The 26170-nt window shown below is 37.3% G+C and overlaps 1 protein-coding gene across 16 annotated transcripts in view; it reads right to left on the bottom strand.

Moving 5' to 3' along the window:
* The window catches only part of DZIP3 (DAZ interacting zinc finger protein 3), a 129878-nt gene that overhangs the window by 63452 nt on the left and 40256 nt on the right, over positions 1-26170 (bottom strand). For all 16 annotated transcript variants that reach the window (XM_070787405.1, XM_070787416.1, XM_070787403.1 and 13 more), the window contains 4 exons: positions 25478-25597; positions 24040-24141; positions 22513-22605; positions 21784-21836 (listed from right to left, as the gene is read on the bottom strand). In XM_070787405.1, the coding sequence (XP_070643506.1) occupies positions 21784-21836; positions 22513-22605; positions 24040-24141; positions 25478-25597 (368 nt within the window). The remainder of the gene's footprint in view (positions 1-21783; positions 21837-22512; positions 22606-24039; positions 24142-25477; positions 25598-26170) is intronic.

Genomic DNA, 26170 nt, shown 5'->3' with positions numbered 1-26170 from the left:
GCCATTGGGGAAGTCCCCCTTTTAATGACTAGCAATTAAAAGAGACACAAAGAAAGAAACTGGTATAGTGTCAATACGAATAACTAGGAAAAAAAAGAGAAAAAAAGTAGCAAGATTTATTAAATAGACTAAGTAAATGCTGCCATGAAACAGCTGAAAAAACTTGGCACTTGACTTCGAAAAGAACTCTCCCACAGAAAACAATACCAAAAAAAAAGGCAACACTAGAATGTATGCTTAGCTTAAAGGACAGAGATGGTGGTGGTGGTTGTTACTGATTTTATCTCTAGCACCAGCATAACACTGCCAATCATCTGCTACAAAGAAAACATTTTAAACTCTTAACAATATATAGTAATAGCAAAGATACTGAGTAAAAGGAATTCTACATTGCCAGCCAGCCAGAGTGTAAATTGGTAAAACCACTATGGGAAACAGTTCAGCAAAATCTAGTAAAGTTGAAGATATGAATAGATGGCCTAGCAATTATACTCCTAGGAATACACTCTGGAGAATTTTTTGCACACGTACACCTGGAGACATATATAAGAATGTACATCATAGAACTGTTGTTACAGTCTAAAACTGGAAATAACCCATATGTCTATCAATGATAGAACAACTAAAGTAGTATAGCTATAAATGTCTCCAAAGGATTCTCCAGGCAAGAATACCGGAAAGGCTTGCCATTTCCTTCTCCATGGGATCTTCCCAACCCAGCAATCGAACCCAGGTCTCCAGCACTGCAGGCAGATTCTTTACCGACTGAGCTAAGAGGGAAGCCCCATAGCTATAAATGAAATAGACCAGTGAAATGAAAAACTATAATAGGAAAAAAATTTCAATGTCTATTTAAAAGCATAAAAATGAGTGTTTAAATGTATATAAAATTCAAAACAGAAAAAAATAAACTATACTTATAAGCAACAGTATATTATGGAATCAAGGAAATATGTAGAAGTAAAATATATGATGCACAAAAATGGGAAGAAATCACACTATATTATTGTAATGCTCATACACTATATATGATGCATTATTTAAAAACAGATTTTTATGGGTTAAAAATGTGTATCATCACAACATTGTAAATCAACTATATTGCAATAAAATAATTTAAAAATGTGTATCAAAGGTTTCAGAGCAGTCACTTACTATAACAAAAATAAATATAATAAAAAAAACAAAAAACTGCTATCGGGAAACAAAAAACAAGGGCAGAAGGGAAAAATTGAAAACAACCAAGAATATGGTAGATTTAAATCCAACACAATCAAGAATTATAGCAAATGTATGTGGAAATGACCATCTAATTTAAAGACAGACATTGTCAAGCTGGATATAAAAAAAAACAAACAACCAAGACCTATGTTATCTCTAAGAAACCCTCTTTAAAGGTAAAAATATATATGTGCTGTGTGCTAAGTCACTTCAGTCGTGTTCAAGTCTTTGCTACCCTAAGGACTGTAGCCTGCCAGGCTCCTCTATCCATGGGATTATATAAATTGAAGTAAATGGTTGCAAAAAGCTATGCCGCACAAACAGTAATTAAAAGCTGGAATAGTTATGCAAATATCAGATAATAAACTTAAAGCAAAAATATTATCAGGGATAATCAGGGATATCCTTTTACATAAGGATAAAGGATTCAAATCATCAAGAAAAAAAGAAAGTAACCCTATATATGTGTGTAGTATCTAATGAAAAGAGTTTAAAAATATACTAATAGGCAATAGAAAAAGACAATATATAGACATCAAACTTCAACATTTCCCTCTTAGTAATTGATAGAAAAAGTAAACAGATAATCAGTAGTGATACAGAAACACTGAAACAAAACTAATAAATCAACTTGGTATATTAATAGAACATGGTACTAAACAAAGGCAGATATAGTTCAAATGCAATGAGACACTTATCAAAATATACAATATTTAAGTGTCATAAAAGAAATCTCCACAATTTTTAAGGCTATAATGCTTGAAAATATATTCTGTGACCACAGGGAATGAGACTGGAATTCATATATAGAAACATAGCTGAAATATCCCCAAATATTTGGCAATTATTTAACACACTTCCATACTTATACACACACACAATTAGAAAATAATTTGAGTTGAAAAACCTAAAAACAACTTACATATTAAAATGGATGGGACACAGCAAAAGCAGTGATGCTAAAGGAAAGCTATATATTCTATATATAAAGCTATATATTCTATAAAGAAAAAATAGTCTCAAATCAATCATGAAATCTTTCATTCTAAAAAATTATAAAAATGTGAGAAAGCTGAACCCAAAGCAAGCAGAAGCAAGGATGTATAACAAAAGTTAAGAACAAAAGACAATGAATTGAAAACAGAAAAATATTAGAGAAAATCAATGAAATGAACTGATTCTTTCAAAGGATCAACAAAATTGATAAACTTCTAGTCATAATGATCAAGCAAAAAAAGACACAAATTTCCAACATCAGAAATTAAAAGGGTGACGTCACTGTAGAATCTACAGATATTAAAAAGGGATCATACGGGAATATTATAAATAACTTTATGCAAAGATATATAACTTGAATGAAATTGACAAATACCTTGAAAAAGACAAACTATCAAAGCTCATTCAAGAAAAAATAATCTTAATAGCTATGTGTCTATTACACAGAAGAACTATACAGAAAAGATTTTCATGACCCAGATAACCACAATGGTGTGATCACTGACCTAGAGCCAGACATCCTGGGATGCGAAGTCAAGTAGGACTTAGGAAGCATCACTACGAACAAAGCTAGAGGAGGTGATGGAATTCCAGTTCAGCTACTTCAAATCCTAAAAGATGATGCTCTGAAAGTGTTGCATGCAATATGCAGCAGATTTGGAAAACTCAGCAGTGGCCACAAGACTGGAAAAGGTCAGTTTTCATTCCAATCCCAAAGAAAAGCAATGACAAAGAATGCTCAAACTACCGTACAATTGCACTCATCTCACGCGCTAGTAAAGTAATGCTCAAAATTCTCCAAGCCAGGCTTCAACAGTACGTGAACTGTGAACTTCCAGATGTTCAAGCTGGATTTAGAAAAGGCAGAGGAACCAGAGATCAAATTACCAACATCGCTGGATCATTGAAAAAGCAAGAGAGTTCCAGAAAAACATCTCTTTCTGCTTTACTGACTATGCCAAAGCCTTTGTGTGGATCACAGTAAACTGTGGAAAATTCTAAAACAGATGGGAATACCAGACCACCTGACCTGCCTCCTGAGAAATCTGTATGCAGGTCAAGAAGCCACAGTTAGAACTGGACATGGAACAACAGACTGGTTCCAAATAGGGAAAGGAGTACGTCAAGTTAAATAAGCAGGATGACAAGGCTGTATATTGTCATCCTGCTTATTTAACTTACATGCAGAGTATATCATGAGAAACGCTGGGCTGGATGAAGCACAAGCTGGAATCAAGATTGCCGGAAGAAATACCAATAACCTCAGATATGCAGATGGCACTACCCTTTACGGCAGAAAGTGAAGAACTAAAGAGCCTCTTGATGAAAGTGAAAGAGGAGAGTGAAAATGTTGGCTTAAAGCTCAACATGCAGAAAACTAAGATCATGGCATCTGGTCCCATCACTTCATGGCAAATAGGTGGGGAAACAGTGGAAACAGTGACAGATTTCCTCTTCTTGGGCTCTAAAATCACTGCAGATGGTGATTGTAGCCATGAAATTAAAAGACGCTTACTCCTTGGAAGAAAAGTTATGACCCACCTAGACAGCATACTAAAAAGCAGAGACATTACTTTGCCAACCAAGGTCCGTCTAGTTAAAGCTATGGTTTTTCCAGTAGTCGTGTATGGATGTGAGAGTTGGAGTATAAAGAAAGCTGAGTGCCGAAGAATTGATGTTTTTGAACTGTGGTGTTGGAAAAGACTCTTGAGAGGCCCTTGGACTGCAAGGAGATCCAACCAGTCCATCCTAAGGGAAATCAGTCCTGAATATTCATTGGAAGGACTGATGCTGAAACTGAAACTCCAATACTTTAGCCACCTGATGCGAAGAACTGACTCATTTGTGAAGACCCTAATGCTGGTAAAGATTGAAGGCAGGAGGAGAAGGAGACGACAGAGGATGAGACGGTTGGATGGCATCGCTGACTCAATGGACATGAGTTTGAGTAAACTCCGGGAGTTGGTGATGGACAGGGAGGCCTGGCGTGCTGCAGTCCATGGGGTCTCAGAGTCGGACACGACTGAGTGACTGAACTGAACTGATCTCTTAAAAATTTTTAATTAATATGTAAAAGAAAATTCCACAAAGAAAATTCCAGTCCAGATGGCTTCTCGAGTAAACATTCAAAACATTTATAAAATTGTTGTTGTTGTTCAGTCGCCCAGTTGTGTCTCTTTGTGACCCCATGGACTGCAGCACGCCAGGCCTCCCTGTCCCTCACCATCTCCCAGAGTTTGCCCAAGTTCATATTCATTGCATCGGTGATGCCGTCCAGCCATCTCAACCTCTGCCACTTTCTTCTGCCTTCAATCTTTCCCAGCACTAAGGACTTTTCCAATGAGTCCTCTGTTTGCCTCAGATGACCAAAATACTGGAGCTTCAGCTTCAGCATCAGTCCTTCCAGTGAATATACAGGGTTAATCTCCCTTAAGATTGACTGGTTTGATTTCCTTGCCATCCAAGGGACTTTCGGGAGTCTTCTAAAGCACCACAGTTAAAAGGCATCAGTGTTCTGCCTTCTTTACAGTCTACCTCTCAGAACCATATGTGACCACTGGGAAGACCACACCCTTGACGATACGGACCTTTGTCAGCAGAGTAATGTCTCTGCTTTTCAACACACTGTCTAGGTTTGTCATCGCTTTCCTGCCAAGAAGCAATTGTCTTCTGATTTCACGGCTGCAGTCACTGTCCACAGTGATTCTGGAGCCCAAGAAAAGGAAATCTGTCACTACTTCCACCTTTTTCCCCTTCTATTTGCCATGCAGTAATGGGGCCAGATGCCACTATCTTAGTTTTTTTAATATTTAGTTTTAAGCTGGCTCTTTCACTCTCCTCCTCCATCCTCATCTAGAGGCTCTTTAGTTCCTCTTTGCTTTCTGCCATTAGAGTGGTATCATCCACATATCTGAGGCTGTTGGTGTTTCTCCCAACCTATCTTGATTCTGGCCTTTAATTCATCCAGCCTGGCATTTCTCATGATGTGCTCAGCACATAGGTTAAACAAACGGGGTGGCAGCAGACAGCGCTGTCATACTCCCGTCTCGACCTTGAACCAATCAGTTGTTCCATATAGGGTTCTAACTGTTGCTCCTTGACCCACATACAGGTTTCTCAGGAGACAGGTAAGATGGCCTGGTATTCCCATCTCTCTAGGAGCCTTCCACAGTTCGTCATGATCCACATGGTCAAAGGCTTTATTATATTTGAGGAAACAGAGATAGATGTTTTTCTGAAATTCCCTTGCTTTCTCTATAATCCAGCAAATGTTGGCAATTTGATCTCTAGTTCCTTTCCCTTTTCTAAACCCAGCTTGGACATCTGGAAGTTCTTGGTTTGCATAATGCTAAAGCCTACCATGCAAGATTTTAAGCATGATCTTACTATCATGGGAGATGAGTGGAATTGTCCAATGGTTAGCACATTCTTTGGTACTATCCTTCTTGGGAATTGGGATAAGAATTGACCTTTCCCAGTCCTGTTGGCCACTGCTGGGTCTTCCAGATTTGCTGACATAATGAATGCAACACCTTGATAGCACTGTCCTTTAGGGATTTGAATAGTTCTGCTGGAATTTCGCCATATCCACTAGCTTTATTAACAGTGCTTCTTAAGGCCCACTTGACTTCACACTCTAGAATGTCTGACTCTGGGTGACTAACCATATCATCGTAGTAATCCAGTTCATTAAGATCTTTTTTATACAGTTCTTCCATGTATTCTTTCCATTTCTTCTTGATCTCTTCAGTATCTGCTAGGTCTCTACCATTTTTATCCTTTATTGTGCCCATCTTTGGCTGGAATGCTACCTTGATATTTCCAATTTTCCTGAAGATATCTCTAGTCTTTCCCCTTTTGTTGTCTTTTTCTATTATTAAACACTGTTCATTGAAGAAGGCCTTCTTTTCTCTTCTAGCTATTCTTTGAAACTCTGCATTTAATTGGATGTACCTTTCCCTCTTTCCCTTGCTTTTTGCTTCTCTTCATTCTTCCACTATTTGTAAAGCCTCCTCAGTTAACCACTTTGCCTTGTTTTTCTTTTTCTTTGGGATAGTTTTGTTCACCGCCTCCTGTACAATATTAGAGACCTCTGTCCATAGTTCTTCAGGCACATTGTTAGCTAGATCTAGTCCCTTGAAACAGTCCCTTATCTATTCGTTACCTCTACTGTGAATTCATACAGCATTTCAGTCATACCTGCCTGGCGTTTTTTCCCAGTTTTCTTTAGTTTAAGCCTGAATTTTGCTATGAGGAGCTGCTGATCTGAGCCACAGTCAGCTCCAGGTCTTATTTTTGCTGACTGTATAGAGCTCCTCCATCTTCGGCTACAAAGAATGTAATCAATTTGACTTTGGTATTAACCATTTGGTGATGTCCATGTGAAAAGTTGTCTCTTCTGTTGTTAAAAAAGAGTATTTTTATGACTAGTGCATTCTCTTGGCAGAATTCAGTTAGCCTTGCCCTGATTCATTTTATTCTCCAAGGCCAAACTTGCCTGTTATTCCAGGTATATCTTGACTTCCTACTGTCACATTCCAATCCCCAATGATGAACAGAACATCTTTTTGAGACGTTGTTCTAGGAGGTCTTCTAGGTCTTCATAGAGCTGATCAACTTCCGCTTCTTTGGCATTGGTGGAAGGAACACAGACTTGGATTACTGTGATGTTGAATGTTTTGCCTTGGAAACAAACCAAGATCATTCTGTCATTTTTGAGGCTGCACCCAAGTACTGTATTTCAGACTCTTTTGTTGATTATGAGGGCTACTCCATTTCTTCTATGGGATTCTTGCCCACAGTAGTAGGTATAATGGTCATCCAAATTAAATTTGCCCATTCCCATCCATTTCAGCTTGCTGATTCCTAAGATGTTGTTTATTCTTACCATCTCCTGCTTGACCACATCCAATTTTCCTTGATTCATGGACCTAACAGTCCAGGTTCCTGTACAATACTTTTCTTTGCAGCACTGGATTTTACTTTTGACAGCAGACACATCAACAACTGAGTGTTGTATCCACTTTGGCCCAGCCACTTCATTCATTCTGGGGCTATTGGTGATTCTCTTTCATTCTTCCCAGTAGCAGCATATAGGACACCTTCAGACCTCGGAGACTCATCTTTTGGTGTCCTATCTTTTTGGCCTTTTATACAGTTCAAAGCATTTATAAAATAGTATCAAGGCAGCATTCTGACAAAATAAAAGTAGGAAAATTTTCAAACTCATTTTAGGAGGCTAGCATTACACTGATACCAAATCTAGACAAAGATATTACAAAAACAAACAAACAAACTTTGGATCAATTTCCCTTAGGTGCAAAGGGCAGAAATCCTTTAATTATACTAGAAAATTGAATCAAATGACAAAGATTCTCTCTAAGACCAAACACTAGTCAGTTCCTTTTGAACGCTTTTTCAATTAGGCCCCATGCCTGTCCAGGTGCTCAACAGCTCCAAATTAGGAAGAATTCTGCTACGTCAATTTTAGCCAGAACCCGCTACTGGTTATTTGGTCACTCTTGATATCAGACCAAATTCCTCTCCTTCGTATTCCCTCAGGTAACATTGATTATCCTGGCCTGACTTCAGCAAGAGTCCTATTAGGTAAGTTTAACAAAGAATTACCCTTGATGATTCTTAGTAATTTTTCATCCACTGATTCCCAATCTTCTCCCTGACTATAAATTCCTACTTGTCCAGTCTCACTCCCTACTACAAAACCCTTAGCAGTAGTCTCTATGCCTCTCATGAAAGTTCTGAATAAAGCCTGCCTTATCATATTAAAACTCATCATGAATAATATTTTTAACAACACCAATGAAATGACATCATCAAGACAGCAACATGAACATTCCAGACTTCAGTCTCCCTCACAAAAAAAAAGACTAACGAGTAACTCTCCAGAGACAAGACACCTTTATGAAAATCCAAGAACCCAACTGTGAGGCTGATGCATCTCCCTGGACAAGAGAGACAAAGCAGAGCTATCTTAAAAGGATTAGAAAAGCAGTCCTTCTTTGACCACATACCCGTCTCTCAGGCTGGCACAGCACTGAACCAAGAGGGTCCCTCTGGGCCTACAGTTTCTCCAGTGAGAAAAGGAAAACTCAATATAGGCATCTGGCAACCTAGCACTGTCGGAGGCTTACTAGGAGGCTTACATTTGGGTCTTGCCTCATAGGGATCACTGAGGCAAATCTATTGAGTGCAACCATTGAGTATCAGATAAACAGAGAAGAGGGGTAGAAATTACAGCAAGCAGTGCTTGTATCTTGGCAGACTACATTCCTTCTTGCAGTGGCTCCTGAAAAAGGCACAAAGAATGTAACAAGTAAATAAAGCTTAAGGGATTTATAGGACAGTGATAAGAGAAACAATATCAGATCAGATCAGTCACTCAGTCGTGTCTGACTCTTTGCGACCCCATGAATCTCAGCACGCCAGGCCTCCCTGTCCATCACCAACTCCGGGAGTTCACTGAGACTCACGTCCATCGAGTCAGTGATGCCATCCAGCCATCTCATCCTCTGTCATTCCCTTCTCCTCCTGCCCCCAATCCCTCCCAGCATCAGGGTCTTTTCCAATGAGTCAACTCTTCGCATGAGGTGGCCAAAGTACTGGAGTTTCAGCTTTAGCATCATTCCTTCCAAAGAAATCCCAGGGCTGATCTCCTTCAGAATGGACTGGTTGGATCTCCTTGCAGTCCAAGGGACTCTCAAGAGTCTTCTCCAACACCACACTTCAAAAGCATCAATTCTTCGGTGCTCAGCCTTCTCCACAGTCCAACTCTCACATCCATACACGACCATGGGAAAAACCATAGCCTTGACTAGACGAACCTTTGTTGGCAAAGTAATGTCTCTGCTTTTGAATATGCGATCTAGGTTGGTCATAATTTTCCTTCCAAGGAGTAAGGGTCTTTTAATTTCATGGCTGCATTCACCATCTGCAGTGATTTTGGAGCCCAGAAAAATAAAGTCTGATACTGTTTCCACTGTTTCACCATCTATTTCCCATGAAGTGGTGGGACCGGATGCCATGATCTTCATTTTCTGAATGCTCAGCTTTAAGCCAACTTTTTCACTCTCCACTTTCACTTTCATCAAGAGGCTTTTGCATTCCTCTTCACTTTCTGCCATGAGGGTGGTATCATCTGCATATCTGAGGTTATTGATATTTCTCCTGGCAATCTTGATTCCAGCTTGTATTTCTTCCAGTCCAGCGTTTCTCATGATGTACTCTGCATAGAAGTTAAATAAACAGGGTGACAATATACAGCCTTGACGAACTCCTTTTCCTACTTGGAACCAGTCTGTTGTTCCATGTCCAGTTCTAACTGTTGCTTCCTGACCTGCATACAAATTTCTCAAGAGGCAGATCAGGTGGTCTGGTATTCCCATCTCTTTCAGAATTTTCCACAGTTTATTGTGATCCACACAGTCAAAGGCTTTGGCATAGTCAATAAAGCAGAAAGAGATGTTTTTCTGGAACTCTCTTGCTTTTTCCATGATCCAGCGGATGTTGGCAATTTGATCTCTGGTTCCTCTGCCTTTTCTAAAACCAGCTTGAACATCAGGAAGTTCACGGTTCACATATTGCTGAAGCCTGGCTTGGAGAATTTTGAGCATTACTTTACTAGTGTGTGAGATGAGTGCAATTGTGCGGTAATCCCAGAAGAAGATGAGAAAGAAAAAGAGACAGAAGAGTATTTAAAACAAATAATATCCCTTACCTAAACTTCAGGTGCAAAATGGACATCCAGATACATAGGGCTCAAAGAACCACAAATGGGTTGAACCTTAAAAAGATTGCACTGAGATGCATTATAACTTATTTAACAAAAGTAAAAGACAAAGAGAGACCTTTGAAAGTAAAGAGGAAGGCAACATTGCCAATGATTTTGGCAATGATTTTCTGATATGACATCAAAAGCACATATAAAAAAGCAAAAATAACTAAGTGGGACTACATCACACTAAAAAACTTCTGCACACTGAATGAAATAGTTAACAAAATGAAAAGGCAACCTAGAGACTGTAAAGAGTCTGCCCGCAATGCAGAAGACCAAGGTTCAATCCCTGGGTTGAAAAGACCCCCTGGAGAGAGAAATGGCAACCCACTTCAGTATTCTTTCCTAGAGAATCCCATGGATGGAGGAGCCTGGCAGGCTACAGTCCATGGGGTTGCAAAGAGTCAGACACGACTGAGTGACTAACACTTCTTCATTTTATGTGTCCAAAGGAAATACAATTTCTGTCTCAGAGACATCTACATCCCCATGTTCACTGAAGCATTATTTACAGCAGCCAAAACATGGAAAACAACTTAAGTGTCTGTTAATGGATGAATGGATAAAGAAAATTTGGCATATATATACACTATGGAATACTACTCAGCCATAAAAAGGGAATACCGCCATTTGTGATAAATGGGTAAACTTGGAGGGCATTATGCTAAGTGAAATAAGTCCAACAGTGAAAAACAAATACTGTACAATCTCACTTATATGTGGGAGCTGAAAAATCCTGAACTCAAAAACCACCCCTGGTGATTGCCAGGGGTGGGAGTGAAGAGAAAAAGTTAAAATTTTACATAACCTCCTGCTCATTCTGCCTCTGTAACCCAGCTTGCTCCTTGCAATGTCTAGATCACATAGGTCGCAGAAAGTAGGGACTCACAATACTAGGAACTGGAGCTTATCTCACTCACCTTTGTCCTGCTCTTTGCAATCACCCTAGCCCCTGCAAACCCGTAAACCCACTTAATCATGCCTGTCTGGGTATAAAAATCTCTGTAACCTCTTTGTTCAGGGTTCAAAGCTTGGAATGTTAACTCCTCTGGGCCCCCCAGCATAATAAACCTGAGTTCTCCAACTCTCCAAGTGTGGTGCTTGGTTTCTTGAGTACTTATTACTGCAACATTTCTGGAGGCCCCAGTCAGATTCCAACCACACTGGCCCCTTGGGCCACTAGACTGGTGGCTCGGCCGGGCTGGAGGCAAGGAACCTGGAGATGAATGTGGCGGTATGTTACCTGAAGGTATTCCAGGTTCTCTTTCAGACCGGTGTTCCAAATCTCCAGACGGCCGAGCCCCGACTGGACTCATTGGAGGGATGGACTAACTCACCAGGAATGGCCACAGGATAAGGTAAGGCTCTAGGGTCGCTCCCCAGGCAGGAACCTACCCCAACGGGTAGAAGAGACTGATCACCTCCTTGGGATCCCAGGAAGGGAACACTAGATAGGAAGAACTGGGGACTTGGGAGGAAGGGAGGCACTGTAACTGATAACCTCCTTGGGGCTCCCAGGAAGGGAGCAACAGTTAAGAAAACCTGGGGACTCAGGAGAAGGGAGGCATTGTGATAGCCTCTGAATGATTGTGAGTGCGTGATTGCTGACTGAACTGAGTGAGAGAAACTTTTTTTGGAAACTGCAAAGCCAATTCTTTTTGCATATACAGTTAAAAATAACTAGCTTGTTAAAAGGCCTGCCAAGGAAAAAGCTTGAAGTTAACCCTTTCCATGTCCTTAAGATACACAGCCCACTCTGCCTGAGACCTCAGTCTTGGGCAAATTAGAACTTCATGCAAAGAAAAAAAAGGGGTCAAAGAGATGTTTTAAATCTCAAACAGAAAACTATAAGATCTCTGTCTGTCTGTCTGGATTTATGTATGTCTCAGTGTATGTCTTTTTACTGATAATATTAAGTTGTAAATGCATTCTAATTTAATTGACCTAAAGAAAATTGACTGCTTATAAATTAAACAATTCTAAGTACAAGAAAAATTAACCTAAATAAATTTCAGATTCACATAAACCGGGAAATATTCAATATTAAATATCTAGTATTAATGTCTGTTTGCTAATCTAATAAGGAATAAATTTCAGATTCACATAAACCGGGAAATATTCAATATTAAATATCTAGTATTAATGTCTGTTTGCTAATCTAATAAGGAAGTAAGGTGTATGTTTTTAATAAAGAAGATATAAAAAATAAAATTTTATTTTATAAAGGGAAAACAAAGTAGGTCTGACTTACAGGTGGCTGTTACAGAGAGTGATTAAAAGGTTTGTGGAAAATGGACCCTAAAAAGTCTGTGCACCTAAATGAGTTTAAAGTAAGCTGGTACAAAACTTGAATTTGGCCTTTCTCTCTGTTAACAGGACATACTTTCTTCAGATGTTGAACTACTTTCAATAATAGATTTAAGTTTCTTTACCTCTTAATTGATCTGTTCTAAATTTACCTTTAAAATCTTTTGTTAACTTTGGCTAAGTAAATAACTATTGTGACTTATACGATTCTACCTGACTGTTATAAACCCTTTTGATATTTATTGATAAAACTTCCTAAACAACTTGACTTCTAGATAAATCTGGGATGCTTCAGAGGGCCCCTGAGACATCCCAAAGAGCTATTAAGCTACCTGGGTTCATTGGACATGTTAAATTACATGGGAAGTACTGTTGAAGTGAAGTGAAAGTTGCTCAGCTGTGTCGGACTCTTTGCGATCCCATGGACTATACAGCCCATGGAATTCTGCAGGCCAGAATACTGGACTGGATAGCCTTTTCCTTCTCCAGGGGATCTTCCCAACCCAGGGATCAAACCCAGGTCTCCTGCATTGCAGCCAGATTCTTTACTAGCTGAGTCACAAAGGAAGTACTGTTGAAGGGGTAATAAATCATTTCAGATTATACTGTATGGTTGATGTTACTAATATAGGTATCCTAAAATTGTGTAAAATTCATATAAATCTGATATGTCCTGATAAAATATGGTCAATTATAATTCTAGTTATCATATTAAAATGTTATGACCAGGTTTCCTTGTCAATTGCTATAGAATCGGATTTTAAACATGCTTTCTATGGTTTTATTCTCATGCCTTTAAAAAAATACTGCTAGTTCTTCAAGATTTATAGAAAAGAGTTTCTAAGATTAAGCAAATAAACAAATTTTGTTACTAACAGTAAGCCAGTCCCAGACTGGAATTTGGTCTTCTTTCTATTTAGAGAACAAAGTTCTTAGAATGCAGCTTTAAATAACAGATTATGAATTTCTTTGCCTAAAAATTTAAGTGAGTTATATTTGTTTTTAAAATATTTTTGTTACTTTGATAAAGTAAATAAACATCATTTAAGATTATGGTACATGTAGCCAAAGTTCATTCTGCTTCAACAACAAAAAAACCCTCACAGTTAAGATTTTTGCTGTCCTGATGTCCTTAAAACATGGCAATAGTCTGCTCCTAAATCAGGAAATTAAAAATAGATAAACAACAGCTCAAAATCAAAGAGCCAGGGCTAGGGGAAATCCAAGATGACCTCTTGGCTTTTCCCAGCTCCCTGACAGACTTCATTTTTATTTGATGGGTTAAAGCCTTACCTGGCTACAGTGTTAATGCCCTCACAGTGAGTTCTCCAAAAAAAAAAAAAAGAAGAAAAATGTTTCACTGAATATTAAGTCTAGTGTTGTTAATTAAGGTTTGTGCTTCTAAGACACTTCTGAGATAGTTCCTTGTTATGTTATATTGCCAAAAGTTTTAATTAAGTTATTAAAAAGGACACTCTAAGATTGTTTCTAAAAGCTTATCTCAATAACCAGTCTTTGCATAAAGATCAGATGTTCCATGATATACAACCAGGAGATGAAAACTTGGCTATAATCATTTAACTGAGTCAAATGAGCTGGGGTACACCAGGCTATACCCAGTGAAAATTCTTGACTTAAATTCTTGCTTGTGACCTTACTAATAACTGCTAACTATATTATTTTCTATGTAGCTTGCTTCAGAAGATTATCTCTTATGTTACCAAATGTGTGACTAAGCCTGTGATAAAATGCTGATATGCAGTTTCATATGAGATCAATAATTGTAATAATGTAACTCTAGATATGGATAGAAACAACAAGAGAAAATATTTTCCTGGACCAAGAGGCTAGTAAGACAGATATGGTCCAGAGACTTTTGCTACTTACAAGGCCTGGTCTAGTGACAACACATTGAGTGGCCTTTCAATGGAATCTTTGTTAGATCTGGGAATGAGCCTTCCCAGCTAAGTGGGACAGAATGACCATGAAATGCCCAAAAAATATGGCCAAGTATGTGGCTATGAAGGGACCTTGCTGACTGGAAGGTGGCCCTTGCCAGCTGCCTCTACAAAGATTAAATCATGACCACTACAAAATGCTGACCTTCAACACACCCTTGAAAGGAGTTCAGGATGGAGACAAAAAAATAAGGCACTCTATGCTCTGGGAAAAACCCAGGAAACAGGCCTTCAGATGTTTTTAGGTAAAGATTTTTATGAGTCCAAATTCTTGCATCTTCTCATGCCTAGAGAAGCACTAATGTCACAAACCAATGTCTGGACCTGGTTCTCCTGGCTAGCCCCACAACAGCTTTCCTAATCTATTAATCTTTGGGCTATATATCTTTAACTTTCTTGTTAAGTTTGTTTCTCCAAGTAGTAGTACAACAAGAATATCCATCCACCCAGCAAACACCCAGACAATGCTAGAACAAGCTGCCTTATCACTCTGTGGGCTCTCCTCTCCCTCCATAAATGCACCCTGAGGTCCTCAGGCTATTCTCCCTTTGAGATCTTATACAGGAGACTGCCCCCAGTAATAGAAAAGCTCAAGGGAGACCACCAACAACTAGCTGACCTGGAGATGTCCTCACACCTCCAGGCCCTGGAAAAGTCTTCAGCCATATCGCCCAAGAAACCTTAAAAAGGATACCCATTCCTTTGGGCAACTGGGTTTATCCCTATCAGTCAGGAGATGAGATATGGGTTAAAGATTAAAAGAAGGAACCACTTCAGCCAGTTTGAACAGGCCCTCACATGGTCATCCTGGCAACCCTTACTGCTGTTAAAGTTACAGATGTCATCCCTTAGAGTCACTACACCAGAGTCAAGAAATCTGCAGCTTCCTTGATGAGGACACCTGGAAAACAGTTTGGGACCCCAAAAAACCTCCTCAAGGTCTGGTTCCAAAGACAACAGCCCTCACCCATGAAGGACGCTGAGCCCTGCTCTAGTCACTCCGGAAGCTGACTAGTCAATGCACAGCAGAAGCTTGAGGACTCTTCAGCCTTGCTCCAGCCACACTCTGGCAGCTGGCTGGTCAACGCACGGCAGAAGTTTGAGGATCTTGCTATCAAAATATCAATGGATTTTCATTGTCAACTCTGGCCTCTATCCCTAATCAGTATTATTGCTGTGCTTTTCATTACAGGACCAACTAGACTCCCTGGCTGAGGTGGTTTTACAGAATAGGAAAGGGCTAGACCTATGACACCACCCTTATGGCAGAAAGTAAAGAGGAACTAAAAAGCCTCTTGATGAAAGTGAAAGAGGAGAGTAAAAAAGTTGGCTTAAAGCTCAACAGTCAGAAAACTAAGATCATGGCATCTGGTCCCATCACTTCATGGCAAATAGATGGAGAAACAGTGAAAGCAGTGTTAGACTTTATTTTGGGCGGCTCCAAAATCACTGCAGATGGTGCATGCAGCCATGAAATTAAAAGACGCCTACTCCTTTGAAGGATTCAAAAGCAGAGACTTTACTTTGCCAACAAAGGTCTGTCTAGTCAAGGCTATGGTTTTTCCAGTGGTCATGTATGGATGTGAGAGTTGGACTGTGAAGAAAGCTGAGAGCCGAAGAATTGATGCTTTTGAAGTGTGGTGTTGGAGAAGACTCTTGAGAGTCCCTTGGACTGCAAGGAGATCCAATCAGTCCATTCTAAAGGAAATCACTCCTGGGTGTTCATTGGAAGGACTGATGCTGAAGCTGAAACTCCAATACTTTGGCCACCTGATGCGAAGAGCTGACTCACTGGAAAAGACCCTGATGCTGGGAGGGATTGGGGGCAGGAGGAGAAGGGGATGACAGAGGTTGAGATGGCTGAATGGCATCACCGACTCGATGGACAAGAGTTTGGGCAAACTCTGGGAGTTGGTGATGGACAGGGAAGCCTGGCATGCTACGATTCATGGGGTCACAAAGAGTCAGACACAACTGAGAGACTGAACTGAACTGAACTGAGACCTACTGACAGCTGAAAAGAGATGACTCTATCTCTTCTTAATTGAAGAACGCTATAAACCAATCAGAAATAGTCAAGGGCAAGGCCCAACCACTAAGGGAATAAATCATACAAAGAGAGAAACTAGCTAATTTCTGGGGTAATTAGAACAATATCTGGAGCTGGGCATCATGACTTCTCCCTTTAACAGGTCCTCTCTTCATGTTCTTTGCGGTGCTCTTCTGTGGTCCTTGTATTCTCAATGTAATTGTCAGTTCATAACCTCTTGGATTAAATCCATAAAGTTACAAACGGTTATAGCTCAATATAGCCCCCTAAATGATGGGGAGCTCTGAATGTCCTACCAAAACATGAGATGATGCTTTCTACAATAAGTGATAGAAGCATCAAGAGGGGGTAAATGAAGGGGAAAAATTAAAATTTTACATAACTTCCTGCTCCTTCTGCATCTGTAACCCAGCTTGCTCCTTGCAAAGTCTAGATCATGTAGGTCTCAGAAAGTAGGGACTCACAATACTAGGAACTGGAGCTTATCTCACTCACCCTTGTTTTGCTCTTTGCAATCGCCCTAGCCCCTGCAAACCTGCAAACCCATTTAATCATGCCTGTCCATGTATAAAAAACTCTGTAACCCCTTTGTTTGGGGCTCAGAGTTCGGAGTGTTAACTCCTCTGGGCCCCCCAGCATAATAGACCTGAGTTCTCCCACTCTCCAAGTATGGTGCCTGGTTTCTCGAGTACTGATTTCTACAACAGAATGGGTAAAGGGGTCAAAAGGTACAAACCAGGGATCCAAAATACATCATGTGACTATAATTAACAATGCTACAATGTATACTTGAAAGTTGTTAAGACAGTAGATCTTAGGGACTTTCCAGGCAGTCCACTGATTAAGACTTCATGTTTCCAATGCAGGAGGTGCAGGTTTGATCCTGAGTTGAGGAACTAACATTCTACATGCTACAAGGTGCAGCCAAAAAAAACAAAACATCTTAAAAATTCCCATCATACAAAAAATGTATATGAGGTGATGGATACAGTAACTAACCTTACGGTGGTAACTGTTTCATATATACATATATACATATATATATGAACATATATATGTGAATATTATACATATATAAAAGCTTCACACTGTATAACTTAAACCTACACAATATTACATACCAGTTATAGCTCAATAAAGCTAGAAATTAAAAGACAAGCAGCAACATGAAATAAAATAAAGATCATGACAATTAACTATTTGCTCCTGTAAGGCACATATGATTCAACATTTGAAAATAAACTGATGTAATTCAACAGATTAACAATAAAGAAGACAAAAACCATATGATTATCTCAATGCATGCTAAAAAGCATTAGTTCATTATTCATTCATTATAAAAATTTTCAGAGAGGTAGCATGAGAAATGAATCTCTTCAACCTAAACAGGAACATCTGTAAAAATTCTACAGGTAACCGCATACTAAATGGTGAAACACTGAAGGCTTCTTCCTAAGATCTGGAAAAGACAAAGATGTCTGTCTGCTCTCACAAGTGTATTCAACACTGTACTAGAGAACTTGGCTCATGCAACATGTAAAGAAAAATAAACAAAGAGCAAACAGATTGCAAAAAAGAAATAAAATTGTCATTATGCACAGATGGTATAATCATTTATAGAAAACCTCAAAGAATCTACAAATAATATTAGAATTAGTAAGTAGCAAGTCACAGGATATAAGTTCAATAGACACAAATCAATTCTATATAATAGAAATAACTAGAAATTGAAGTTTTATAATTATCATTTACAATAGCATAAAAAGTCAAATATACATGGATAGTCTAACAAAATATTTATAAGCCTGTACACAGAAGACTACAAAATATTTCTGAGCAACATCAAAGAAGACTCAATTAAATGAAATTAATTATACACCATCTTCATGGATGGGCGTTCTCAATATTGCTAAGATATAAATCATCCCCAAACTGACCTACAAATTCAATGCAATCAAAATCAAAAGACTTCAGCAAGAAGTCTACAGAAATTTATAAGGTGTTTCTGAGATTTACCATGTAAAAGCAAAGGATCTAAAATAGAAAACTAGTTTTGAAAATTTAGGCAAATGCAAATTAAAACCACAATAAGATACCATTACATATCTTTTAACATGGCTGAAATTTTTAAATTTAATAATACCAAGTGCTAAACAGAATACAGAGAAACTATAATTCTCTTACAATGCTGGTGAGAATAACAAAATGTATAGCTAATTTGAAAGCAGTCCGGCAGTTTCTTGTAACATTAAACACATACCATATGACTCAGCAATCCTGCTTCTAGGAATTTACCCAAGAGAAATGAAAGCATCTCTTTCTACAAAGAGTAATCCATGAATATTTATAGCAGCCTTATATATAAAGCCAAAAACCAGAAACAATTCAAATGTCACCAATTGTTAAATGGATAAATAAGTTATGGTACATCTATACAAAGGAAGACTACTCAGCAGCAAAGAAAACTGAACTACTGATACAGGCAGTAACAAGGAAGAATCTCAAAATCATTACACTAAGTAAAATAAATCCAGATGCTACAGGTCTTCCTACTAGAGGATAATCAGCAAAAAGCAGTGTTAATCAGAATGGAAATCATATCACTGGTGACCAGAATTTAGAGGTTGAAGAGGAATGACTATGTAATAGATTTTATAAAGACCAGGGAAGACGAAGAGCTATTGATCATGGTAGTGGTCACCTGGTTGTATATAAAGAAACTCACTTAAACGTATATTTTTTAAGTGAATTTTACTGTATATGAACTATAGCTTAAAAAAGCCTAACCTATAAAAAAATTCAGTGTTTAGAAATGCATTTATATTAATAAAGAAAGTGAAGAGATGATTACTGTGAAAGTCAGGTCAACAGTTACCTAGGAAGAGGAGAACTGAGTGCTTCTGGAGCACTAACAAAACTATTTGGTGCTTTCGGTAAAGCCACAAGACTGTATGCTTCATAATTCTTTTTTAAACTCTGTATTTATATTTTGTGGGCTTTTCTTCAAGCATATTTTAATAACAATAAAGCATTTTGGGGTTTTTCTTTAAGCATGTTTTAATAACAATAAAGCATTTTAAAGTTAAAAAACAACCAAATATTTCTGTCATTCATTCATAAAACCTTATGAGGTAGTTCTTCCACTTTTGATAATAAGGTTCAATTATTCCAGGGTTTTCCCACAGAAAATAACTATAAAACTTACACAAATTTCAAAAAGCAACTCCTTGAAGACACCAAAGAGTGGAAGAAACAAACCAACCAAACAAACTGAACGTAGAGGGTATACATATATGCTGAGAGAGAAGAGAAGAGAACTACATGAAATTAAGTTTATCACTTTTAGAGCTTTTAGTCTGAGGCTAAGTATAACATTCAGTTCAGTTCAGTTCAGTCGCTCAGTCATGTCTGACTCTGCGACCCCATGGACTGCAGCACACCAGGCCTCCCTGTCCATCACCAACTCCCGGAGTTTACTCAAACTCATGTCCACTGAGTCAGTGATGCCATCCAACCATCTCATCCTCTGTTGTCCCCTTCTCCTCCCGCCTTCAATCTTTTCCAGCATCAGGGTCTTTTCAAATGAATATTCAGGACTGATTTCCTTTAGGATGGATTGGTTGGATCTCCTCGCAGTCCAAGGGACTCTCAAGAGTCTTCCCCAACACCACAATTTAAAAGCATCAATTCTTTGGCACAAGTATAACATAGAGGAAAACAAAGGTCTCCCTGGTTAAAGGAACCAAAAAATTGAAGCCATGGAGCCATGGCTGTTGAGTGTGGGGGAATTCCAGAAAGGAAATAGAGAAGAGATCCCCCAATTTTTTTGGCCATGTCTCTGACTGACAGCTGAACCATACATGTGGAACACTCATTCACAGCAGCTCAGCTAAAGACAAAAGATCTGAATTGAAACTGGAACCACTAGGCAAGAAAAACAGCCTTGCAGTTCAGTTCCAAATAAGTTAATTGCCTATCAAAACTAACACACTCATTGCAGAATCTCCACATCTGTCATGTAACTATTGGGTACTAGCTATATGCCAGGCATTATGCTACATTCTGGGAATATACCAGTAAGCAAGTTAAAGTTCTTGCCCTCGTGGAGGCTATAGTCAAATGGAAAAGAGAGCCATAAAAGTACAACAGAACTTAGTAAATGTTTTAATAGGAGAAAAAAAGGGACTATGTCATTGAAACACCTAATGCAAAGTAAATAGGACTTTCTAGGAGTTTTAACCAGCCAAATTCAAAGGAGTGGAGTATCCTGGGCAAATTCTAGAGGTAAAACAGATGGCACACTTAATAACTAAAACAAGTTGAATATAGTTGCTGCATATATAGTAAGAAAAGAATGACAAGAGACACCAGTGAGTATAGCAGGGTCCAAAGTGTCTTAAAGAACCAAGCTAATAAGTCTGAACTTAACCAGGGACAACTAGAAGTCTGTTAAAAGATTTTCAAGCAGAGAAGTGAAGTATTTCCAATTTTCTTTTAAAAAAGCTATTTTAATGGCTGAACAGACAGTTCTATAGACTGTTGAACAGTCAGACTGAAGAAAGGTAAGACTGAGCCAGAAAGACAAGTATAGAAGCTATTTCAGAATTCCAAATGAAAAATAACTTTATTTAGCTTAATAGAAGCACAAGGGCAGAAGGAGGCATGTACAATATATTTAAGAAGCTGAATTAATTGGACCTAAAAAAAGTTACATAGCAGTGTTGAGAAGAAATATTGTGAATCTAACTGTGGGCATATTGAACTATAGATCTTTTTGAAAAATAAAAATGGAAATATTTAGCATTCAGGTAGATAGACCTAGAGTTTTGAGAGTGAGATCTGAAGCAGAGATAAAGATTTGCATTTCATTAGCTCACAGGGAAAATTGATGCCTCAGGTATTAATATCTAATCCTGGTAGATTAAAAAATGGTAGACATTTTAAACAAAAGAAAAGAAAATCAATGGATTAGGGTAAGTTTTATATTGAAATTCCTAATTTCAACAGAAACAATTTATAGCTCAGTGAATTTCTGCTTATATATGATATATAAGCAGTATATACAGTAACAATACAGCTTTCTCATCTAAGAAACAGAATGATTCTAATTCTCAGATGAGCCTGGAGGCCTCGATGAGTTGTGAAAGCTAGAAGAAAGTTTTTTATAACAACCTAATTTAAATAACTTTAAGAAAAATATGTTTGGTTTTCATGAAGGGATTCTTTTCATACTTAAGGTAAAAGCATCCATATAATTTTCTTTTCCTCTTTAGAATTTAAGTGTCTACAAAGAGATGGGGAAGGGTAAACAAATGTCAATTAGATACAGTTTTTCACACAACTGATATTGTCTTTCAATTTAATGAAGCACCAAAAAGTAACAGAAAACACAGAAAGAAGCAACTGAAAAATACATACATGCTAAAAAAAAAAAGTAGAATATTTAATTTCAAACTTACCTTGCTCCTAAATTTTCAATGGTTATATATTCATCCTTTCTCACAACTTCAAACTGCAAGTGATGGGAAAAAAAAAGCCCTAAAGTAGTTCAATTTTCAAAATTCTTTAGTGTTACTTCTTAGCTTTAATGTTTGAAAGAAGACAGAATGAAACTATAGTGAATATACAACAAATAAAACAGAAGAAACAAGCTATAAACAACCTCAGTCAAATAGTAGAGCTGATCTTAAAAACCAGTTCTACTTTATATGGCCATAGGATTTAAATGCCAAATCTAAAAGAGAAGATCACACCTAAACATAATACATATATACATTTTTTAAATTTTGGTTTACTTACTGATAAACTAAAAAATCAAGAAGATATTTTATTAAAATGAAATAGCAAAACCAAGACTATAAAGGGTTCAGAAACTCTGAAATTTTTTTTAACCATATGTGGAACAGAATTAGATTATCATCCTCTGTGCATGATAGACTTTCATCACTGGTCATGGCCTGTTTTGTCAGTTTCTGTGTGTGTGTGTTTTATTTTTTAAATTTTTTTTTACTTTTAAGTACCACTTAAATACTACTTTAGAGAAATCAACACAACAAAATGTTAGAGAGCTCAGTCACCATCAAAGAGAATATGACTAGGCTACTATTATTATAATTCCCAAATCTGTTCCAAGTCAAAAACATCATTCCAGTGAAGGAAAGCAAGAAAAACAAGAGAAAGATACTCACCAAAATTTTGACAATTCCAGGTACCTCACATTGCAGCATCCTTACCATGTCACCCGTACATCCTTCCTTTAAACATTTTTTTCCACTAAAACTCTATAAATTTTACCAATAGAAAACAACAATAAATTATCAATAGATAAAATAATATGAACAATAAAAATAGAAAAAACCCACTGATGTGCAAAACTGATTATATTTATATAAAGTTAGAAGCAAATATTGCTAAACAGTAAAACAAAAGATGTGAACAAACACTTGAGAGTTAGCTGTTCAAAGATAGTCCATTACTTGTACCAATGGATTTCCTATTTAAAATGTATGATCACACTTTTCTCTCTCATTTCTATTAATATTTCAAAATCTTTACATAGTTACATTATAAACTAAAATGAATTTGCTGCTCCTAGTGAAAGCAACTTCAAGCAACATATACAAATTCAATAAGTGCAAAAAGAAATACTGAATTTTTATTAGATAAGTGAAGATTTCAGTGGAAAAGAAAGAATAAAAATTTGAGTCCTCTGATCCTGATCTTGCCATTTCATCTGGTTAACTTACTTAGTTTTCTTTTACTGGTCTTTCTAAAGTTGAGCACTACCGATTGCCCTAACAATCAAAGAAAGTGAGAAGTATTTACATACTGCTTAAAAAATGAATAACTGTGCCTTATATAATGATTTTTACAATGTACAATACAAGTTTATCTGTTAATCTTCACAACCTTATAAAGTAGGTATTACTATCCTCACTTTATAGCTTAGAAAAATGAGTTTCAGCCTAGTGTAAAAAAAACCTAGTAAGTGGCTCAATCTGGACTTGAACTCAGAACACTCAACTCCATATACAATTGCTTTATAAGTATTTTCTGTGGTTTGCACAATGTAAACACTTTAGAATTAAACATTATAGACCCAACTTATGGCTATTACCTCATTAAAGAGTAAAGAGTAAGTAACAGACTCAGGCAATCAATTTCTATTTTAATTTCAGTGGAAAAAATTCAATTTTGTTATATGATTTTAGGCAAATATAAGTAATACAAATATATTTTGAAGGTTTTCTGTTGGTTTTTTTTTTTTTTTTTTTTTGCCACACCGTGCAGCTTGTGGGATCTTAGTTCCCTAAGCAGAGATTGAAGCTGAGGCCTGGCAGTGAAAGCACCAAGCCCCAACCACTGGACTGCCAGGGAATTCCCAATGACACAAATATATTTTTGAAGACTATAAAATGTATCACTGTTCTCTACCCTTAAAACAACACAGTTGTCCTTTCTTTTTATTAAACACTTCTATTCTTTGATTTTATGTCCTTTATGTGAATTTCCTACAAAGACCTGTTTAATAAACGGTAATGATGACCAACTAGTGAGGAGAAAAGTATCAGAGAGAATAGGGAAAGAAAAATGGAGCGAGAAAGGAAGAGGAAGGATGTAAACAGAAAGGAATGAAGGGGAAAGAATAAAAAAGCAGGAAAGAGTAGAAGAGGATATGCTCTAGTAAAGTTTTAAAGGAAGTACAAATATAATACCTGATCATTTTCACCTGGATATTTTAAATTCTTGAACTTTTTCCAACAAATTTTATGGAAGTAAACACAGCAGCTCTTACTGCACATTAACTGAAAAAATCCCTGGAAAAGAGTAAAAACTGTTGATAAGAAATCATGTAGATAAAGAAAATATCACCTTAGGTTACTTTTTATTATTCTATAACTAGATGAGCTTGGCATTGAAAATTTATCAACAGATCACTGGTAATCAAAGAACTATAAAAATCATTTTTATATCATTAAAGACAAAAAATAGGCAATAATTTGAATAAGTTAATATTTTTCATATGCTGTATACAATATTTTGTTGATATACAACAAAATATCAGAAACTCAGTGAGTGACCTTTGTAGCTGAACATGCTATCTGCCCCACTTCATCAGAACTTTTATATTTCTCTTTTCCTTCAGCCCCAATTCCATAGCAATAGTCCCTAAAACTTCTTTGTCATCAATCACCAGACCTTAGATTGGTGATAAACAGCTCCTGAGCTACTGTACTTGTGAATATTACAAAAGCACTAGCAAAGCCAATTCATTTTTTTAAATTTATTATTGAAGGATAATTGCTTTACAGAATTTTGTTGTTTTCTGTCAAACCTCAATATGAATCAGCCACAGGTATACATATATCCCCTCCCTTTTGAACCTCCTTCCCATCTCCCGCACCACACCACCCCTTTAGATTGATACAGAGCCCCCATTTGGGTTTCCTGAGCCATACAGCAGAGTGAAGTAATTCAGAAAGAGAAAGATAAATATCATATTCTAATGTATATATACAGAATCTAGAAAAATGGTACTGAAGAATTTATTTACAGGGCAGCAATGGAGAAACAGACATAGAGAATAGACTTATGGACATAAGAGGGGAGGAGAGGGTGAGATGTATGGAAAGAGTAACATGGAAACTTACATTACCATACGTAACATAGATAGCCAACGGGAATTTGCTGTATGGCTCAGGAAACTCAAACAGGGGTTCTGTGCTAATTCATTTTTTTATTGACTCACGGGATATAAATAATTCCTGATCACAGTGAATCTAAGCTTTTGAGATTTTTGAGAGTCAAACAACTTCTCAACTGCATTTTGCTGTAATTAAATGAAGTACTTTAAAAAAATTAATTTATTTAATTGGAGGCTAATTACTTTACAATATTGTAGTGGTTTTTGCCATACATTGACATGAATCAGCCATGAAAAGATGCTCAACATCACTCATTATCAGAGAAATGCAAATCAAAACCACAGTAAGGTACCATCTCACGCAGGTCAGAAAGGCTGCTATCAAAAAGTATACAAACAGTAAATGAAGTACTTTTTAAAGAGTATTTTGATGAATGATAATATAACAATTTTCACCTAAGTTTAATTTTACATTTTTAAAACACTCAGTTGATTGATAATTACAGTACCTTATAATTGGTGTTCTTTAAAACGTCAGCTTCACAAGATCGCTCACAATCTAAATAACTGCAAATGGTCTGCTTCATTATATTACCCTCAGTTGTCTTGATGAAATTATTAAGAAGGTCCTAAATTTTAAAAATAAAAAATCTTATGAATCAGTAATAAAAAGACCACACATTTATATTAAGGTATAGGTTCATTTCATGTCCTTTATTTGAAGGTGTTTTATGTTGTTGTTTTTTTTAGTCATAGAACCTATTTCCCTCATTCAAAGAAAACAATACACAGAAGGGCCCTAAACATGAAATACTAAATTTATTCCTGAATACAAACACAGAGAAAGTGGAAAAAGTCTACATTTGAAGCTATACGTCTATTTTCCATTCTAACTCATAACAGCCAGCGGGTTCCTAACAAGAATTATTTTCTCTGAAACAGATACAGGGAAACAACAAATTGTTGGAAACCCAAGAGAGTCCTTGCTAGAACTGGCCCCCAAGCACCGTGTTGGCAGTGGGACTACTGTAGTGCTGCAACAGGCTGCTCAGTTAAAATGGGCAGAGGCAGGGCCAGAAATATGTTTCCAGTGTTCAGAGTTACAATTTTGAATGCAATTTCCGTATTTTAAAATGCTTGCTAAAGGTTGTGAAACATATTATCAAGTCTAAGCTAAACAAGTCCTTAATACTGCCCCTTAG

The sequence above is a fragment of the Bos indicus genome, chromosome 1, assembly GCF_029378745.1.
Source record: "Bos indicus isolate NIAB-ARS_2022 breed Sahiwal x Tharparkar chromosome 1, NIAB-ARS_B.indTharparkar_mat_pri_1.0, whole genome shotgun sequence".
Lineage (NCBI taxonomy): Eukaryota > Metazoa > Chordata > Mammalia > Artiodactyla > Bovidae > Bos > Bos indicus.
Note: the sequence above shows the minus strand (reverse complement) of the source record. Positions and strands in the feature narration are given on the sequence as shown.